This window comes from Protopterus annectens, chromosome 3.part0, assembly GCF_019279795.1.
Source record: "Protopterus annectens isolate FY-2018-M chromosome 3.part0, PAN1.0, whole genome shotgun sequence".
In the NCBI taxonomy this organism is placed as follows: domain Eukaryota; kingdom Metazoa; phylum Chordata; order Ceratodontiformes; family Protopteridae; genus Protopterus; species Protopterus annectens.
In genome coordinates this window covers 461402527-461422857 of record NC_056731.1, presented here as the reverse complement: position 1 = coordinate 461422857, position 20331 = coordinate 461402527, and the positions used below count along the sequence as shown (strand labels likewise).

The window sequence follows — 20331 nt, the reverse complement described above, 5'->3', positions numbered from 1 at the left end:
TTTGTCTTCAACCTGTGGGTATTCGGGTCCGGATCGGATCTGAGATGCCCACATCATCAACATCCGATTCGAGCTCCAAGATCCTTCCCCTACCCATAATGCCCCTCCATCTCCTTCATTCCCTCAGATCGAGTTTGCTGAGTCAGAAACATAAGCCTGACCCAAGAAAAACCTTACCACTAAAGTTTCAGATAATCTAGAACAAACAAGCAGGAGAGCCACAAGTGTGCACCTCACCAAATATCAAATTAGGAGAATCGTGGGAAGGTTAGGGGAAAGGAGGGAAGGATGGCTGAAGACAAATGAAGTACAACTACTCAACTGGGACATTATGGGGAGTACATAACTTCTTTATCTGAAGTAGTTTATTTCATTTGATCTTCAACCTATGGGACAGAGACTCCAATGACCTTAATCTGGGTGGCCCTCATGGAAGGATATTATGGAGCACCACGGAGCCAAAGGATGCTCTATCGCTGGATACCATGTCCGATTTTTAATGTGAAATAAAGATATTAGATGAGGACCAAGTAGCAGCAGAACTAACTTCATCCAGTGACGCTCAAGACCAGAAAGCTGCCAAAGTTGCCATGGATGTAGTGGAATGGGCATTAATTGGGCCTGGCAGGGAGATATGCCTTTGTCAGAATATGCCCAGAAATGCACTGGAAAATCCATCTCGCAATGGTAACTTCGGAAACCAGTTTAAAACGGGTCTCAAATACGAAATAGTTGGTCTGATTTCCGGAAGGGCTTCATTCTGTGCAGGTAAAACCTCAATTGCCTATGTACATCCAAAAAATGCAGCTTGTATTCACTTCTGTTTTGGAAATTTGGAAAGAAAACAGGTATATTGATGGTTTGATTAATACTGTTCTCAGAAGCCACTTCAGGAAGAAAGAAAGGATTCTTGCGCAAAGAAACCCTGCCTTATGAAAAAACATACAAGAAAATTTAAAGGATAATGCTTGGAGTTCAGATATCCTCCTGGCCGAAATTATGGACACCAAAAAAGCCATTTTCGAAGAAAGGAATTGCAAGTTTACTGACATCTCTAGTTCAAAGGGAGGGGAAACTAGGGCTTGTAGTATGTAAGTGAGGTCCCAAGGTGGGCATTGGATCTTTCACTGGCGGTCGTAACATAAAAGTTTAAGAAAGGTCTTACAGAGCCTAGATGAAGGTAAGGAAGCCACGTTTTCACCAACATGGAAGTTAGAAATGGCAGCCAGTTGAACTCTAACAGTAGAAGAACTCACACCCTGCTGAAAAATACCAGATAAAAATTCCATAATGGATGGAACTGGAGCTGAAAAAGGGTCTACACTCCTTTGAGAGGCCCAAATAGAGAAACATTTCCATTTACTAAGGTATATCTTTCTGGTAGAAGATTTATGGGCCACCACCAAAATTTCTTTAACCAGAGACGATAAACCGGAAGTCCTAATAATTAGTGGAACTGAAGCAGCCATGCTTTGAGTTTCAAACTGTCCATGTCTGGGTGAGGAACCCTTGAGGGGTGAGAAAAGATCTGGAACCAGATCCAAGATCCATGGGGGAACTACTAGAGGAGACCATGGAGAGGGGAACCAGACTTGACGATGCCAGAATGGGGTGATGAGGATTACTGTGCTCCCCAGCCTGTGAGCTTTCTTTAGAAGCTACAGAATGAGAGGTAATGGAGGGTAAGCATAAAGGAGACCTGGAGGCCAAGCATGAACCCGCACATCTCTAGGGGCTTCCCCATGAGGGGGGATTCAGAGCGAAAAACTTGCTGCACTTTGTGTTGGAAGGAGATGCAAAGAGATTGCAGCAAGGCCAGCCTCAATTGAGAAAGCTGTATTCCGCTACTGAAGGATTCAGAGACCACTCATAAGGCATCAGAATAGTCCTGCTGAGCCTGTCTGCTAGGATGTTGGACCGTCCTGGAATGTGCGTTGCCACCAGAAAGTGGCCAGTGGAAACCGCCCATTCCCTCACACTCATGGCTTTTCAACAAAAGGGGTAAGATCTGGTTCCTCCATGCTTGTTGATATACCAGACCACTGACATGTTGTCTGACTGGATGGCAACAGTCCCTAGAGGAAGATGGGCAGGAAGGGCCTGCAACGCTAAAGAACTGCCCTCATCTCCAGGACACTGATATACAAGTTGGTCTCAGAAGGGGACCACATGCCTTCGACTGTCCTTCCCAAGTAATAACCCCCCATCCTAGCTGGGAAGTATCCGTGGCCACTCTGTTTGGGGGAAAAGGGAAACAGGGACGTCCCTGGACAAGCTCTGGTGAAAGAGTCCACCAGAGAAGAGATGGTCTGCAAGCCCAGGATATGCATATCGGATGGGACAAGGGTAGATCCAGAAGGGACCACTGAACTGCTAACATCCACTGGCAGACCCTCATGTGAAGAAGTGCAAACGAGAGAAGATTGATGGTGGCTGCCATGGAACCCAGGGCCTGCAGAACTGATTCCGCTAATGGGCGGTGGGAATGAAGAATGTAAGATACGTGAAGTTTCAAACTCTTTACCCTTTCTGAGGTGAGGTAGACTTTCATTTGTATGATGTCTAGCTAAGCTCCAGTGAAGTGTAAGCTCTGAACTTGAGTCAGCGAAGACTTGTTGGCGTTTATTGTAATGCCCAGTTGGTTTGCTAGAAGAAGGAAGTAATCCCTGGCCTAGCAAAGTAGACGCTTGGTAGGGGCAGCAAAGAGCCAATTATCCAAGTATGGGAAAACCTGGATTCCTTAAAGCCTCAGGTGGGCCACTACCACTACCATGACTTTGGTTAACACCCTGGGGGCTGTGGTGAGACCAAAGGTAGGGCCCTGAACTTATGATTGGCCCCCAGCCGTAAGTGAAGAAACCTGCGGGAGCACCTGCTCATTTTAATGTGATAGTACGCGTCCTGGAGGTCGACTGAGCACATCCAATCTTCTGCCTGCATGTAGGCCAGCATGGACTTAAGCATGACCATTCGGAATTTCTCTTTGGCTACTAACAGGCTCAGAATGGATAGATCCAGAATGGGTCTTGGGTCCCCCATTTTCTTTGGCACTAAAAAGAACCTGGAATAGATGCCCAATCCGGATTGATCTGGGGGGACAGCTTTTCTATCTCCAGTCCTGCTTCCTTCCTCTTTGGGGGTGGAACATCCAGGAGTAGTTTTGGTTGAGGGGGTAGTGTTACGAATGGGATGGAATAACTTCTGGATATGATTTTTAACACCCAACTATCTGTTGTAATGGACTCCCACTCTGTAGGGTGTAACAAAAGATGGTCCCCGACTGCCTCTAGAGATGAACAGCCGGGTACAACACCTCATGGTTGTTGCGCAGGTCTGTCTGAGAATGGTCCTCAAGACCCGAAGTTCTTCATGCCCCCTCTTGCCTCTGGGGAAGAAGAGTCCCGAGAGAACTGAGATTTCTGGAACCACATCTCCTTTGCCTCTCATTGATTCCTTGAGAAGGATCTCTGACAGGTGGAGAAACGAATCCAGAAGGCAGACAGTGTCTTCCCTTCCTTCGCACTCTGGACTAATGTCTTGCGCACGGACTTCCCAAAACAGGGAAAAGCCATTGTAGGGAGCATGGGCCTGTGCCAAACTCCTCCAGGAACACAGACTCATCTGGGGTCAGTTTTTGGGTAGAAAACCTGCCTCTCTGGCGTAGTTTTTCCATGATGTCTCCAAAGTCCCTGAGAGAACAGAATGGTCGAAGCCATACCCAGAACAGAGGGAGTCAAGGTGGACTCCAAAGAGAAGATGGTCAGAGGCCTCGACTCACTCGCGAGAACCCTCTCCACCACTTTGAAAGCTAAGGGATACCGGACATCCTGAGAAACAAAACAATGGAGCTCCTCCCCTCGGATCCAACAGCAGAGCCCACCAGCACCAAGAGGAAGGCTGCGCTCTAAACCTCTGAGCCAACAGCATCCCCTTGGATCTGACACCAAGGCTATGGCTCCAAGAGCTCGGATCAGAGCCGCTCAAGGCCATGACTGGAGTCGAGGTACTACGTACCATCGGCGCTGGTCCTCTGACTCAGAGGGCTCTCAGATCCAAGGACTCCAAAACAAAGGTCCGGATTGGAGAAGAAGCAATGGGAGCAAAGAAGAGCTGAGAACCCCCCCCCCCACTACAGAGGGAGAAGGGGCTGGCAAGACCCCCACCTGGATCTGGGTGCAAATAAACTTCCCCATCATACTGTCCCATCTCTGATTTGCTTAGACTACAGGTTAAACAGGACGATGAAGCCACTGACATCGGCCAGGAGTGCCAGTGACGGGAGGCTCTGAAAGGAGGCTGAGACACCGTCAGCTCTGGTGAAATCCTCTGAGAACAGAGCTAAGGGGTGCTGGGTCTGGGAGGTGTTTTCGTTTTAGATGGAGGCCCCGACTGCACCAAGCGGTCAGGGGACCGCTTTCTATGCCTATCTTTGTGTGTCCTGTCAAAATCCAAAGGCCTAGAGACTGTGGTTTGAGGCCCCAGAGGGGTAAGGAGGGAGAAGACTGGGTAGAGCCCGTTAGCATGGAAGACTAAGCGGGGACAGCCATCACCGATACTGATAAGAGGCCTTTCAATTTATTCAACTTAGCCCTCCAGTCTTTAAGGGCTCTGGGATTAAAACCTACACAAATCGCTCAGGCTGTGTCCAGATCAGCCGCACCTAAACAAACAATGCAGTGTGTGTGGCCATCAGCCGGGGAAAGCTTGTAGTCACACTCTATGCATTTCCTAAAGACAGTCTTAGGAAAGTGCAGTTTTGTACCTACCATGAATGTAGATGTTCGAGTGCTAATACAGCTGCAGTAATCACAGATGGGTAAAATCCCAAAGCTACGCACAGGGTGGTAGGCACTAGGTGGAACTGGGAGCAGCCAGAATGCCCTGCAACACAGCAGTGGCAAAGCCTGCTCTAGTCTTGGAATATAAAGGCAGGTGGTAGTGTTTTGTGAAGGTATGCACAGAACTCCAAGTGGCTGCCTCCAAAATATCTTTGGTAGGAACTCCTCCGAGGAAGGCTGCAGAGGTAGCTGTGGCCCTTGTGGAGTGGAATCTGATGCCTGTAGGAACAGGTTTGCCATGAAAGGGGTAACAAAACCGTATGCAATGGCCTATCCATTTTGAAATTGTCTGTTTGGAAATTGGCTTCCCTTGAGCTCCTACAGCATAGGACACAAAAAGTTGTTCTGGTTTCCTGAAGGGCTGTGTTCTGTCCAAATAGTAACGTAGCTGTCTATGGATGTCTAAGGAATGCAGCAGCCTTTCCCCTTTGTTTTGAGGATTGGGGTAAAAGGTAGGTAAGTGTATGGCCTGATTTAAAGCTACCCTGGATACTACCTTAGGCATAAATGAAGGGTTGGTTCGTAGGGAAACCCTGTCGTGATGGAAGATGAGAAAGGGCTGCACAGCCACGAGGGCTTGTAGTTCCGAAACCCTACGAGCTGAGTTAATGGCCAGAAGGACGGCTGTTTTCCAGGACAAATACTGCAAATCTGTTGAGGCAGCTGGTTCAAAGGGAGCAGAAGGAAGGCTGTTTTCCAGGACAAATATTGCAAATTCCCAGGTTGGTATTGGTTGTTTCCTTGGAGGTCTTATATTCTTAGCTCCTCTGAGGAACTGTCTTAAAAGTGGGTGAGAGAATAAGGGTGGATCAGTGTTGTATTCTGCAGTAATGTCCGAGGCATGAATTTTGATGGAGGAAAATGAAAGTCCACTATTCAACAGCTCAGCTAGATACTGTAATATCGGAGGCAAATTCAGTTTTCTAGGATCCTGGCCTTTTTTCTCATTCCAAGCACAAAAACGTTTCCATTTTGTGGAGTAAGCCTTTCTAGTAGATGGCCTTCTGGCCTCCAAAATGACATCCTGCACCTCTTTGGAGAGTAGGGTCTGTGGTGGTGTTAAGGAATTTTCCATTCAGCCAGATTGAGAGTTTTCTGCTGACTGTGAAGAGTTTTGTAGCTGTGCTGAGTCAGTAGAAGAGGCATTAGAGGTAGGGTCCAGGGAGGAGTATGTGTTAGGCTCTTCAGGAGTGGGTACCAGTGTTGTCTTGGCCAGTCTGGAGCAATCAGTATCATCCTCGGTCTGTCTGCCCTTGCTTTCAAGAGCACCTTGGGCAGAAGAGGCAAAGGAGGGAAAGCGTAAACGGTCCACGTTGCCCAACTGAAAGAAAGGGCGTCCACTCTCCAGGCCTTTGGATGAAAGGTCCTTGAACAGAACTTTTTCAATTGAGGATTCCTGTGGGAGGCGAAGAGAACTATGTCTGGTCTTCCCCACGCTTGTATTATCTTTGTAAACACTTGAGGATGCAACTTCCATTCGTGTGGATCTGTCATATTTCTGCTTAGATTTGTCTGCCAGCGTGTTTTCCAATCCTGGCAAGTACTGTGCTTGAAGTTCGATTTGCCATTCCAGAGCCAAGTTCCAAAGTGACATGGCTAGCCTGCACAGGGGATATGAATGTGTTCCACCTTGTTTGTTTATGTACCACATTACTGTGGTGTTGTCTGTTCTTATCAATAATTGCCCTGGATGCAGGAGTTCCTTGAAAATTGTAATTGCATTTATCACTGCTAGCATTTCTTTTTGATTGATGTGAAGGTGCTTTTCCTTTTGGGACCATTTGCCCTGAATGCACCTGTCTGTCATGTGCGCCCCCCCAGGCGTATTCTGAGGCATCTGTTGTGATGACTTGATTTGCTTGAGGCTTGCAGAATGGAAGACCTGTGTTTGTTTGGCATGCTTGGGCCCACCATATAAATTCCTTTTGCAAACATGGAATTATTGCTATTATTGTTTCCAAACTGTGGCTGTGTTGAGACCATAGGTTTTTTAGGTACCATTGAAGTTTCCTCATATGCAACTTTGCACATGGGATTAGAAGAATGCAAGATGCCATGAAGCCCAGAGCCTGCAGGATTTTCCTTGCAGTGAGCCTGGTACAATTTGCTAGCATTTTGAAGTAATGAGTTAGTTGCCCTTGTTTTTCTGGCGTAAGATAGGCCATCTGGGTGTTTGTGTCCAAGTTTGCACCCAGGAAAGTTATTTTCTGAGATGGTGTTAGCCTGGATTTCTCCTTGCTGACTGTGTATCCCAGAGAATTCAATAACCGTGTTACATAAGCCAGATGTTCCAGAAGTATGTGCTTGTTGTCCGCTTGGATCAGGCAGTCGTCCAAATAAGGGTAAATTTGTATCCCTTGAAGTCTGCAGTAGGCAATTACTGATGCCAGGCATTTCGTGAATACTCTGGGCGCAGTAGATAAGCCAAAGGGCAATGCAGAGAATTGATAGTGGATTGAACCTGCAAGAAATCTGAGGTATCTTCTGCAGCTTGGTCTGATTGGGACATGCAGGTATGCCTCCTTGAGGTCCAATGTTACCAGCCAAAACTCCTTGCCCAGCATGGGACGAAGGTGCTGTAATTTGAGCATCTTGAATTTTGGTACGAGTAGAAATGTGTTTAGGATGGATAAGTCCAAAATGGGTCTCCAGTCGGTTCCTTTCCTTGGTACCAGAAAAAGTCTGGAATAAAAACCTTGACCTTGTTCGTGAGTAGGTACCTCTTGAATAGCTTTCATGGCCATAAGCTTTGAAATTTGTATTTGAGCCTCTGCCCTTTGATTGTGTGGCAGGTTCGGCATGCCTCTCATTTTTGGGAGAGTGTGAAAATGAAATCTGTAGCCTCTGTTTATAATGTCCAGGATCCATTTGTCTGTTGTGATAATATGCCAATTTCGTGTAAATAATGCCAGCTTTCCTCCCATGGGTGCTGCCAGCTGAGACTTCCTTGGCATGAAAAGGGGGAAGTCATTGGGTTTGTTTCCTGTATTGCTGTGCACTGTCTTCGCCACCTCTTGTTGCTGGAGTTTGCTATTGTCTGCCTCTATATGATCCTTGAGGTTGTCCTCTGCCCCTTGTGCGCCTGTATCTACCTCTTTGTGGTTTGTCCGTGGCTGGAAAGGACCAGTTCTTTGAAGGCCAATTTCTGCTAAAACGTGGTGGCTGAACCTGTAGAAAAGCTTTGACAGTTTGCATAGATTTAGCTTTTTCTTCCATTTTCCGTAATATCTCCTCAGCATTAGTACCAAATAATACATCCTTTTGTAAAGGAGCATCTAGTAGCTTAGCTTTAACATGGTCAGGCAAGGTTTGTTCTCTAAGCCAGGCATGTCTACGAATGACTGATCCTGTCACAGCAGCTCTGCTTGAGGCCTCTAGGGCATCATAGCCACATTGTAAGGTGCGTTTACCCACTTGTTCTGCACTATGCATCATATTCCTGCAACTCCTTCAAATCTGGTTGTTCAGATTGAGACACTTTATTTCTTAATTGTGATAACAGAAACTGCTGATATTTAAGCATATGGAACTGACAATTTAAGGCCCTCATGGCTAGGGTGGCCGAGGTATATACCTTTTTCCCCCCACCTTTCTAAGGATCTAGACTCTCTTTCGGAAGGTAGTGGATTCTTGGCAGTAGAGGCCTTCATTCCCTTGGGGCCTTGAAAAATGGTTTCAGGGTCAGCATTATGGCTTTTGTAAAGAAATTGGTGAGAGTTAGGAACTCCGTAGTACCTATCAGGCTTGACTGGGGCAGGAGGCAGGGAATCCGGATTTAGGCAAGCCTCCGAGTAAACATCATCAAGTATGTCCAAGACAGGAGGTATCGCCAGAGGTCTGTGCTGAGGTAAAAGAAATTCCCTAAGTCTTTTCTTGGAATCAGAAAAGACTTGGCCTTCCCAATGGAAGTGTTCCCTCAAGGTGTGCAAGGTTTCCCCAAAAGAGAAATCCTCTGGGGAGATGCAGAAGGAATGGACTGCTCAGCATCCGAATCTTCAAAAGGGGAGTACGAGTGTTCCTCTTCATCAGAATGTTCTGAAAAAATGGAATCCTGGTCAGAAGAGGGAGAAGTCTGGAGGGTGCTGGGAACCCCTGATAAGAGTAATTAAATCCTCAGCCATTTTTAGCATCTGCTTTTTAGGCATGGGGCCTGGAGATGGGCCCTGTGCAACAGGCCTCTTGGGATGCATGGCTGATTTGGACTTAGTAAAGGCCTTAATGGAGAAGGAAGAGGAGGGTCTAAAGACACCATGGGTGGAAGTGGACCTATCCACATTAGGAGGCTCAACACTCACAGTGGCTTCGGTGGTTGTAGTCTGGGTATGGGCCGAGGTACCTGCGGTCTCGGTTACAGAGGACACCGCCAAAGAAGTGTCGTTGGTAGTCAGGGGCTGCGTAGGCGCCTCGCTGAGAACCGGACCACGTGTAGCCAGTTTTGGCGTGGTGTCGGTCTTTGTCCTTGCGTTTTTTGGACAAAACGGTAGTCGGAGTATCCGACGACATTTTATAATCAAAGGCTTTACCAAAGTAGTGCTGGGCGAATTCCGCCCGACGCTTAATAGTGCGTTTATTGAAAGTAGCGCAAAAGCGACAGGTCGAGACTTCGTGGTCTGGGCCTAAACAAGGTATGCAGAGGGAATGGAAATCCTTATGCGGTATTTGCTTCCCACAAGAAATACAATTGTTAACTTTGTCTGACATCGGTCTGAGGCAAGAAAAGTTTCCCCAACGGGGTACTTAGCTTTAAAGAAGACTTCGGTTTCCAATTATTCGTAATTTCAGGAGCTGGCCGACCGGCACTTGCGAACTGCTTCTGCTTCGAGCACCGCACGGCAAAAAAGACTGAAGAATATGGCGTCGGCTGTGTCTTACATACCCCTGTCGCACTGACGTCAGGAAAGAAAGCGACGACAACCGACGCCGGACCTAGACTTTGGAATTCAGCCGACCGAAGACCCGCCTAACGGCAGAGAACACATCTGCAGCTGTATGCACGATGAACATCATCTGCCATGTCTAAGGTGGGCAACAAACACACGCTAACTGGGTGGAGAGATAGGGGAACACAGGGAAACAATAACTTTTTTTTTTTGTACCGGACGCTGACGCGGGTGTAGGGGAGGTAAAGGTTAGAATTTTAGGAGAAACTAGCTATCCAAAAAACCAAACACTTAACAAAAAAACACTACACGCCTGGAGCTCGAGACCACATTGCTGAGCTAGAAAGTGGCAAACGAGATCTGAAGGAAGGAGATGGAGGGGCATTATGGGTAGGGGAGAAGCTTGGAGCTGGGGATCAGATGCTGGTGATGCTGCCATCTCGGATCCTATCCGTATCTGAATACACCACAGGTTGAAGATCAAATGAAGTACACTACTTCAGATTAAGTTTTAAGCAAGTGCAACTTTGCAAAGCACTTTGAAGAACTCCAGTTCATTCAAATGTTTATTTAAAAATCTTGTCATTTCAGCCTTCTGCACTCCCAAACTGAAGTCATCATGCTGATATGAGGAGGAGGAGTTGCATACAAAGTTTCACAAATGCAGTAGTTCTCTTACACAATGTTTCATAAAATTAACTGCATATATGCAAAGTTAGCAGTATATACAAATTTATTCAACAAACCTAGGAATACCAGCTAGATAAGAAATAAGTCTTCGAAGGTCTTCCTGACGTATTCTGTCATGATTGCTCCGAGCTGGAAAGGTTAATATCGGGCCTCCACGCTTATCTCTGCCACCTAAAAATAAACATGTTTCACACTGACAAAGGATTCACAAAATTTAAGTCTAGCAAACTGAAGTTTACTGGTTCATGTTTTCCAAGGTGATTTTAAACAAGCAAATTAAAAAACTAGCAAATTACAAAACTAATTGCAACATTAAAAAATTATGAATTACTCCCACAACAGTTAATGTTCAAGAAGGCTCACTATTCAAGCAGAATTCATTATATATGGGGCTCAATTGCAAGCTGAAGTCTAACTCTCATAGCTGTGCACTTTATTCCCATATCCCAAGGGCAAAGGCCAAATTTTCATTATACAGTGATGCATGCACATTTCTCGGACAAAAGGGTATGACAGCCCATGCCACCTTCTGCTCTTTAATGTCAAAAAACACATCACAAAATAGATTCTTTGCCTGCAGATCAGACTTTGTACCAAAATTAATCTGAGAGTCACCCTAGTGGTATCTTGCCATGAAATACTAGGCCTTAGTGTGAAAAACTAAAAAGATTACACTGAAGGTGGGTGGGAGACTACAATGCAACAGTGACCTTCCTCAAACATCTACAACTATACAGAGTTCTTACACAAATTACTACATTCTTCGGATGGTTCATTTTTCAAGAGAACTCATTACAAATGGGACATGGGCTTACAGCTTTCACTAAACCCTGAAAGAATCATATGAGCAGTTATCTAGGATACTCTCAACACAGGGCCTCCACACTGAATTACGCCCTACTCTTAAACTGCATCACTAACTTACAATGACTTGATTACAAGACAAAACTAGATGGCCACCTCACAAACGGTCCGGATACCAATTTAAAAAGGCCACTGTAGAGAAGCTGCTCTGAAGGAATGCACTGTTGTGCAATCTTGTAAAGACCTGCCCTTTTTGTCAGACAAGAAAACTGTGAACTTTTCTAAGCACCCAAAGTGTAACCACTTTGTAACTTGCATGCCCTCTACTCGGCTCAAATGCCATAAACAACTATTCACACTGAACAGATTTTGCCCTGTTCAGTTAAAAGTTATCTACTGACATCAGGCAGATACAGTACTTTTTACCCCTTGTTAAGAACGCTATGGAAAGAATACTGGAAGCTGGACAAACTAGTTAGGAGACATTTCCAAAACAACTTTTATAGGTTCATAGGTTCATACTAGGCTATCTGCCCTAGGGCATTTATAAGCCTAGCCAGAGTGTATATGGCTTTCGCCACCCATTTTAAATTAATTTTGCTATGCCCTTTTTCCAGGTTAGTATACTGTGCCTCTGTCTAACAGTGACACAGAAGTGATACCCGGGGTAAACCTACGATCTCCCATCCACTCATCAAGATTCCTCTTGAAGAGAGGAAATGAGAGACTCTGCCTAACCTGGATTGGGATTTTATTACAGAGTGAAGGGAGCCTCTGGGTTATGAATCTGTCCCTCCAGCATGTCCTATTTATTTCAGTGCTGAGGTTTAAGTCCCTAGAGCGCGTAGCTCGATGGGATTTGGATTTTCTGAGGTGCAGCATGTCCATTAATTCCTGGTTGGACATGGCTTTTTGATATGAAGGATCTGTGCTGAGGTTGAAGTTTAACAATAACCACTGTAACAGACCACAAAAGGTTCCCTTTGTCATTAAAACCTGAAGATCCGAGACTCTTCCCGCCGATACAACCAATAAAACTTTTCCAAGGGGGGGAAAAAAAAAAAAAACACAGTAGCACTGGGCTCCTTTTTCAAAAGCATCCAAAACAAGCTACTACTTGTTGAGGACAAAACTGAGATCCCAAGGTGGAAGGATAAACCTTTGTGGTAGCTGAAGGTGAAACGCACCTCTTAAAAGCTGTCTGACCAGGTCACTGCCCAAAGTACATTCTGCAAACGGCAAGCAAATACAGCAGAAGCAGACTTTCCTTTTTTTTTTTTTTTTTTTTTTTTAACATCTTTATAAACTGTCATGTTTTAAACAGTAACATAAGTACACATACAACTCAATCATTCCAATGGAGCTTTGAAGGTTTGCACTCTAGCAATAACAGCATCATTACCATTTTGACAAAAAGTCATGTCCCACATGTCAAACGAATGATCATATCTCTGGAGCCATAAGGGTTACTAATGAAATGTAAATTACAAACTGCTCATTGTACAAATCTTTACAGTGTTAGTATCAGTTATACCCTAGGTCTTAAACTGGATTTGATAACTCATAATAAACGCAATACCTATTGAACCAAGCAGTCTTGTCTGTGTTACTTGGGTTACAATATATTTAAAGAAATATGAAAATGACTACAACATAAACCATACAATGAACAATCTACATCTTTAACAGCATTACTGGCACAGTTGTCCTGAGTCACGTTAGCTTTAAGATGAAATATTACAATAGGTTGTATGTTGCATGGATTTGTAAATCTCAACTGTAGCATTGTTGCCTCACAGCAAGAGGTTCTCCCGTTCAATTCTCGACTGGAGCGCCTTCTGTGTAGAGTCTGCATGTCCTCCCCGCGGTCGAGTGGCGTTCGAAAGAAATGAGTAGAATGGGCGTGCCTTCGTTGAAGGTTGGGTGTCGAGCTGACACCTCGGCACCCATAAAAAATCTACTGCCAATCATTAGCGGACTGGAGTTCCGCTGTGGCGACCCCTAACCGGGAAAAGCCGAAAGAAGAAAGTACAGTTTTGTAACTACCATAAATGTAGATGGCGGATAGGTATGCATCTGCAGTCATAACATATGGGTTGTCCTGCCTCAGGCAGCCCTTCGGTGGGTCGGAATCCAAAGTCTGCGTCTGGCCTCGGCTGATGTCGCACTTTCCCCGACGTCAGAGCTTCTGGGGTATAAAGGCATCAGCCGACACCATTTTCCTCAGTGTTTCTTGCCCCAGAAGCCAGGTGCCCTCTAGGAAGGCTAAATTTGGATAAATGTTGAAAATTCCAAACAGTAGCAAACAAAAAAAAAAATATATATATATATATATATATATATATATATATATATATATATATATAAATATACATACAAACAAATACACCATAACAGATTCCCCCAGCTAGCTGAAGAAGGGGCAAGTACCCTAGGAGTACCACAGAGGGGAAGGAGGGTGGGTAATCCTGACTGCAGATGCATACCTATCTGACATCTACATTTATGGTAGGTACAAAACTGTACTATGTCCTTCAAGGATGCATCTGCAGTCATAACATATGGGTAGAATACCATAGCCAAACTGGGGGAGGAGGTACAAAGATAAGGATGGTGTAGTTAAGATCCACTGTAAAACTGCAGTTGCAAAACTTGCTCGGGATCTGTAGTATAAAGGTAGATTGTAATGCTTGGCAAATGTATGCACGGAGCTCCAAGTAGCAGCTTCTAAAATGTCCTTGGTAGCCACCCCTCGTAGGAAAGCTGTAGTGGTAGCTGTGGCTCTTGTGGAGTGAGGCCTGATATTTTCAGGAGCTGTCTTTCCATGAAAAGAGTAGCAAAAACGAATGCAATTTCCTATCCATTTTGAAATTGTCTGTTTGGAAATTGCTTTTCCTTGCACTCCAGTTGCATATGCTACAAAAAGTTGGTCAGTTTTTCTGCTGGTTTTAGTTCTGTCCAGATAGTAGTGTAGTTGTATGTGTACATCCAAGGTGTGCAATAGTTTTTCCCCCCTGTTCTGTGGGTTAGGGAAGAACGTAGGCAAATGAATAGCTTGGTTCAAGGATACCCTGGATACCACCTTTGGCATGAAAGTAGGATTGGTTTTCAGAGTCACTCTATCCTGGTGAAAAATAAGGAAAGGCTGCACTGCCATTAGTGCCTGTAACTCGGATACTCTTCTTGCTGAAGTGATTGCCAGAAGGAAAGCAGTTTTCCAAGGTAAGAACTGTAAGTCTGCTGATGCTGCTGGTTCAAAACGGGGTAATGTTAATTTTTCCAGCACAAAATTGAGATCCCATGTAGGCAGAGGGGGTCTCCTTGGAGGTTTTACATTTTTGATCCCTCTTAAAAATTGTCTGAGGAGAGGGTGAGAGAAGATAGGTGGATCCATGTTTGATCTGAAAACACACAGTCGCTATAGCCCAAAGGTCTGCTCCAGAAACAAGTGAGACAAATATGTAGAGTCAAACTGGAAGTCGACCACCACAATAAATGGATACAAATATATTTAATATGAACAGACAAGTGCTTTCACGTGTGCCAAGACACGCTTCTTCAGATCCTTACAACTGACATCTTTAAGTTCAAATATATATAGGCATCTCTAAAACAATCAATTAATTTAATTAATCCAATTCTAAACATGTGATTAGAATCATTCAATTGAACAAACAGTGCAATAGCAGGTACTGCTGCTTGTATCAGAAGATAAAGTTGAACAATTAGAGAATAAAAAGTTATTAAAAGCAACAGCAAGTTATGAAGCAATATATCCTAAAAAACTCTTATTCATTCATTTCTTGTAAACATGAAAATGAATGTAAATTCTAAAAACTCTATCAAATACATCATGTAGATATGTAATATGTATACAAAAATGCTAATGTGGAATAAGTATTGAAAAATCAAATTCTGTCAAACAATAACATGATGTTACTACACTTATTAAAAAACTTCACATATATTGAATAAATCATCATCAATTGTTATAGAAACATGGCATATGTATGAATGTAAATATAAATATAAATGTATAAATATATAGATATAATATATAAATATAAATATGAAAAATGTATATAAATATATCAACATGCATGAAATACAAGCGTAAATGTGAATAAATATATAAAAATATATAAAAACATGTGTGTAACTCGCTTGATGTTGAGCAACAGTATCAAATGAGCACTGTGAATGCCAATACAGCCAAATATAATCAAATACATAAGGATACTTGATCCCATATGTTAAACAAAATCTCATGAACAAAATCAAGTTTTAAATTATTAAAACGTATGAACCATTGAAATAGATATCATAGAAAGTTATGTGTGTAGAAATATATAAACATACACTTACAAAATATGTACGTACATGAATGACAATTAATTAAGGTATAACTGACTAAAAAATGTCCTGGCAAGACATATAAGGCAAGTTAATCTAACTAAACTGACACTATATACATGTCAGGAATATAGGAATGCTTGTTGTACTCTGCTGAGATTGCTGAAGCATGAATCTTAATGGAAGAATAGGACAGGCCATTGTGGAACAGTTTTGCTAAATATTCTAGGATGTGTGCTAGGTTTGCCAGTGTGATATTTGTACCCTTTGATGCGCTCCAAATGAGGAATCTCTTCCATTTAGCTGAGTATGTCTTCCTTGTGGAGGGTCTGCGAGCCTCCAGGATAATGTCCTTGACCCTCTGAAATAAAACAGTTTTGTTTTGTTTTAAGCAATTTTCCAGGCAGTTAGCTGCAGTGTTTTCAAGTTTGGATGCAGGGTCTTGAAGTTGTTCTGCGTTAGAAGAAGAGGCCATAGGGGTAGAGGCCATGAGTTCGCCAGAGACATGCTTCTCAGTAGCGGGTACCAGTGCTGCCTTGACCAGTCTGGAGCTATCAGTATCACCTTTGGCTGTTCCTCCCTGATCTTCAGTAGAACTTTGTACATCAATGGGAGAGGTGGAAAAGCATACACTGTTAGGGCATTCCAGTTGAAAGAGAGAGTCCACCCTCCAGGCTTGTGGGTGGTATACTCTTGAGCAGAATTTCTTCAGTTGGTGGTTGAGTGGGGAGGCGAACAGGTCTATCTTTGGCATTCCCCATTTGCTTATGATCTTGAAGATGTCTGGATGCAGCATCCATTCGTGAGCATCCGTGGTAGTTATGCTTAAGCTGTCTGCTAGTGAATTCTCTTTTCCTGGTACGAATTTGGCCTGCAGCTGGATGTTGAGATTCAGGCCTAGATTCCACAGATCCATTGCCATCCGGCATAGAGGGTAGGAATGCGTGCCTCCCCGCTTGTTTATGTACCACATGACTGTGGTGTTGTCTGTCCTTATCAGCAGATGTCCTTGCTGGAGGAATGATTTGAATGTCTCGATTGCATGTTTCACCGCCAGCATCTCCTTTAGGTTTATGTGCAAGTTCAGCTGGTCCTGAGACCATAGGCCTTGGATACACTTGTCCTCCATGTGTGCTCCCCAGCCTAGGTCTGAGGCGTCCGTGGTGATGGTCTGCCTTGGGTGTGGTTTGTTGAAAGGCAACCCTCTGTTGGACTGGCATGCCTGAGCCCACCACAGGAATTCCTTTTTCAGGCATGGAATGATTGGTATCATGGTTTCTAGACTGTGCCTGTGTTGAGACCATACATTCCTTAGGTACCATTGTAATTTTCTCATATGTAGCCTGGCATGCGGGATCAAGATTATGCAGGACGCCATGTAACCCAGGGCCTGCAGGACTTTCCTTGCAGTGAGCTGAGTTTGTCTTGTCAAAGCCATGAAGTAGACTGGAAGTTGCTTTTGTTTTTCTTCTGTGAGAAAAGCCATGTGTCCAGATCCGCACCCAAAAATGTTATCCTTTGGGATGGCACTAGTCTTGACTTCTGGATGTTGACTGTGTATCCCAAGGCCTGTAACAGGTGCATGACATAGGCCAAATCCTTTATTAGTTTTGTCTTGTTGTCCGCTTGTATTAGGCAGTCGTCCAGGTATGGATAGATCTGAATTCCCTGAAGCCTGCAATGTGCAATTACTGATGCCAGGCATTTCGTGAATACTCTGGGCGCAGTAGATAAGCCAAAGGGCAATGCTGAGAATTGATAATGCTCTGATCCTGCAAGAAATTGGAGGTGTCTTCTGCAATCTGGTCGTATAGGGACGTGCAGGTATGCCTCCTTGAGATCTAGAGTCACCAGCCAAGACTCCTTTGCCAACATGGGAAGAAGTTGCTGCAGGGTCAGCATCTTGAATTTTGGCACAAGGAGATATGTGTTTAGTGCGGACAAGTCAAAAATAGGCCTCTATTGGTTTTCTTTTCTTGGTACAAGGAATAGTCTGGAATAAAATCCTTGGCCTTGTTCCATAGATGGTACCCTTTCTATAGCTTTCATCTGAAGTAAATTGTGGATTTGTCTTAAAGCCTCTGGCTTCTGGTTTGGTGGAAGGTTTGGCATTCCTCTCCTCCTTGGAAAAGTGTGGAAGTGAATCCTGTATCCTTTGTCTATGGTTTGCAATGTCCATTTGTCTTTTGTAATACAATACCAGTTTTTCAAGAATAAAGACAGCTTTCCGCCCAAGGGTGCTTCCAGTTGTTCCCTGGTAGGCGGAATCAGAGTCAAGTCATTGTGTCTGTCCTGTGGAAGTGGTTGTAGTTGCAGCTGTGGCAGTACTCCTCTGGTTGGCAGGCTGCCACTGGCGACCCTGTAGGCACCCTTTGATTGACCTCTGCCTCTTGGGCGTCTATTCCTGCCCTCTGTGTTCTGGAGGTGTCTGGAAAGGACCAATTCTTTGAAGGCCAGTTTCTGCTGAACCTCGGAGGTTGAACTTGCAGAAAATCCTTTACTGTTTGCACAGATTTTGCTTTTTCTTTCACTTTCTTTAGAATCTCCTGTGCAGGGGAGCCAAATAAACTTTGTTTCTCCATTGGAGCATCTAGGAGTTTAGCCTTGACATGGTCTGGCAAGGATTGCTCTTTTAGCCAGGCATGTCTTCGAATTACTGCCCCAGTCATAGCTGATCTAAATGAAGCCTCCAGTGCATCACAGCCACATTTTAAGAAATGATTACTGACCTGCTGAGAGTTGTGTACCAAATCCTGAAGGGACTTTCGGTCTAAAGGTTCAGTAGAAGAAAGCTTTTTATTCAGCTGATCTAACAAATATTCCTGGTACTGTATCATGTGGAATTGACAGTTTAATTCCCTGGCAGAAAGAGTAGCAGATGTATAAACCTTTTTTCCCCATCTCTCTAATGCTCTTTTTTTTTCAAAACAGGTTTATTGTTTTAACATATAAGAGAAATATCATAACAATTTTATACAAGTAATTAAAAATAGGTATTATTATAATATTCAACAAAACAACTAAAGTATTTACAAAGACATCCACTACAATCAGATCAATTAAACTAAAATACCATGCTATTGAAATTAAAAATTTTTTAACAAATTTTGTAAATTATCCCATACAATAAAATAAGATGTTTTTCTATTTGTTCTAGTCCTAATTGTGTTTATTTCCATATGGCACACTATATTCATAACATTTTTAAATTCATTGAACGAAGGAGGTGTATCTGAAATCCAATTTCTAGTTATTATTTTCCTAGCCACTGCTAGAATAGACCATAACAAGGGAAGCTTAACCTTTTAACACTTTGAGGTACAGGTGTGTTGAATAATATAAGAGATTTAGAAATAATGAAATTATCTGTAAAAAGAGCCTGCAAAAATCATTAATTGACTTCCAGTATTCTTTCAATTTTATACAGTCATAAAACATATGAGCCCAGTCAGCATTAATTTCTACATTACATCTCTTACATAGATTATCTTTATTATTTATTTTATTCATCATCAAAGGTGTATAAAAAGATCTATGTAAAAATTTCCATGTATAAAGTCTCCAGACAATGGAAGACGTAGTTCTATAAGCAGATTCCAATATATATTGTTTATCTTGTTGATTTGGTGGGTCCCCATTAATAGAAGTGAAATAATTCCAGTATGAATCTACACTGTAAAAAGTTTCTTGTCTGATAACTTTATGTATGTATGAAAGTTTACCTTTATCAGAAACTTTATGTTGTAAATTTAATATCAAGTAATCAATCAGTGTTGGAAAAGATTCTTTAACAGTTATAGACATTAAATCTATTTTATTAATGAGATGTTGTCTAAAGGTCTGAACCTCTAACCAGCAAGTTTCTCTTAGATCAAACTCTTGTTTTAAGAAATCTAGATTTTTAACTTTATTATCAGATATCAACTGATACCAGTACTTTAGATCATTATCTATAGCTAAATGAGTTCCTTCAGAAGTAGATGACAAAAGCATACCCTGAGTATACATTATAGGAAATACAATAAAATTCCATTCCCTATACTTAGGGTGCATGAATAAAAAGTTACGATAACTAATAATAATATTTAATGGGTAACAAACCATATGTTTAGGTGTAATAGGTGAAGTACAAAATTCCTTTAGTAACCATAACATGGAGTTATTTACAATCATATTTTTATGTGTTAAGGATATTTTCATGAAGTGTATACTAATTAGCTCCCAATAATCTTTCCATTTTGTGACATATGACTGATCTATTAATAAAGTAATAACTTTTACAATAGAAGAGATAGTATATAAATTAAAGTCTGGAAAAGAAATACCCCTTGAGACCAGCTATTAGTATGTTTCTTTAATGCAATCCTAGGTCTATTAGGTGCCCATAAGAAATTTAACATTAGTGTGTTCAGTTTCTTGATAATTATTTTTGTAGGTGGAAGTATTATTGATTGTATTAAGTATAAAATCTTGGGGAATATTATCATTTTAATAATTGTAAGTCTCTCCTCCATAGTAAAAAACATATTATTCCAGGTATTAAAAAGATTTTGTATATTAAGAAAACAGGTATTATAATTATTATATATAATAGATTTAATATCTTTAGATAGTATTATACCTAAATAAGTTATCTGACCTGAATTGGGTACATATTTAGTAAAATCACTAATGAGAATATTTTTTCATGTATATACAGGTAGTATTTTAGTTTTTTCTTCATTGAATATTAAACCAGAAATACTTTTAAAATTCATCATGTTATC

General features: G+C 42.6%; 1 protein-coding gene across 1 annotated transcript in view; it reads right to left on the bottom strand.

Moving 5' to 3' along the window:
- TRIO (trio Rho guanine nucleotide exchange factor) overlaps positions 1-20331 on the bottom strand; it is a 5137669-nt gene that overhangs the window by 4681359 nt on the left and 435979 nt on the right. The window contains exon 3 of the mRNA XM_044065600.1: positions 10465-10579. Coding sequence (XP_043921535.1) covers positions 10465-10579 — 115 coding nt within the window. The remainder of the gene's footprint in view (positions 1-10464; positions 10580-20331) is intronic.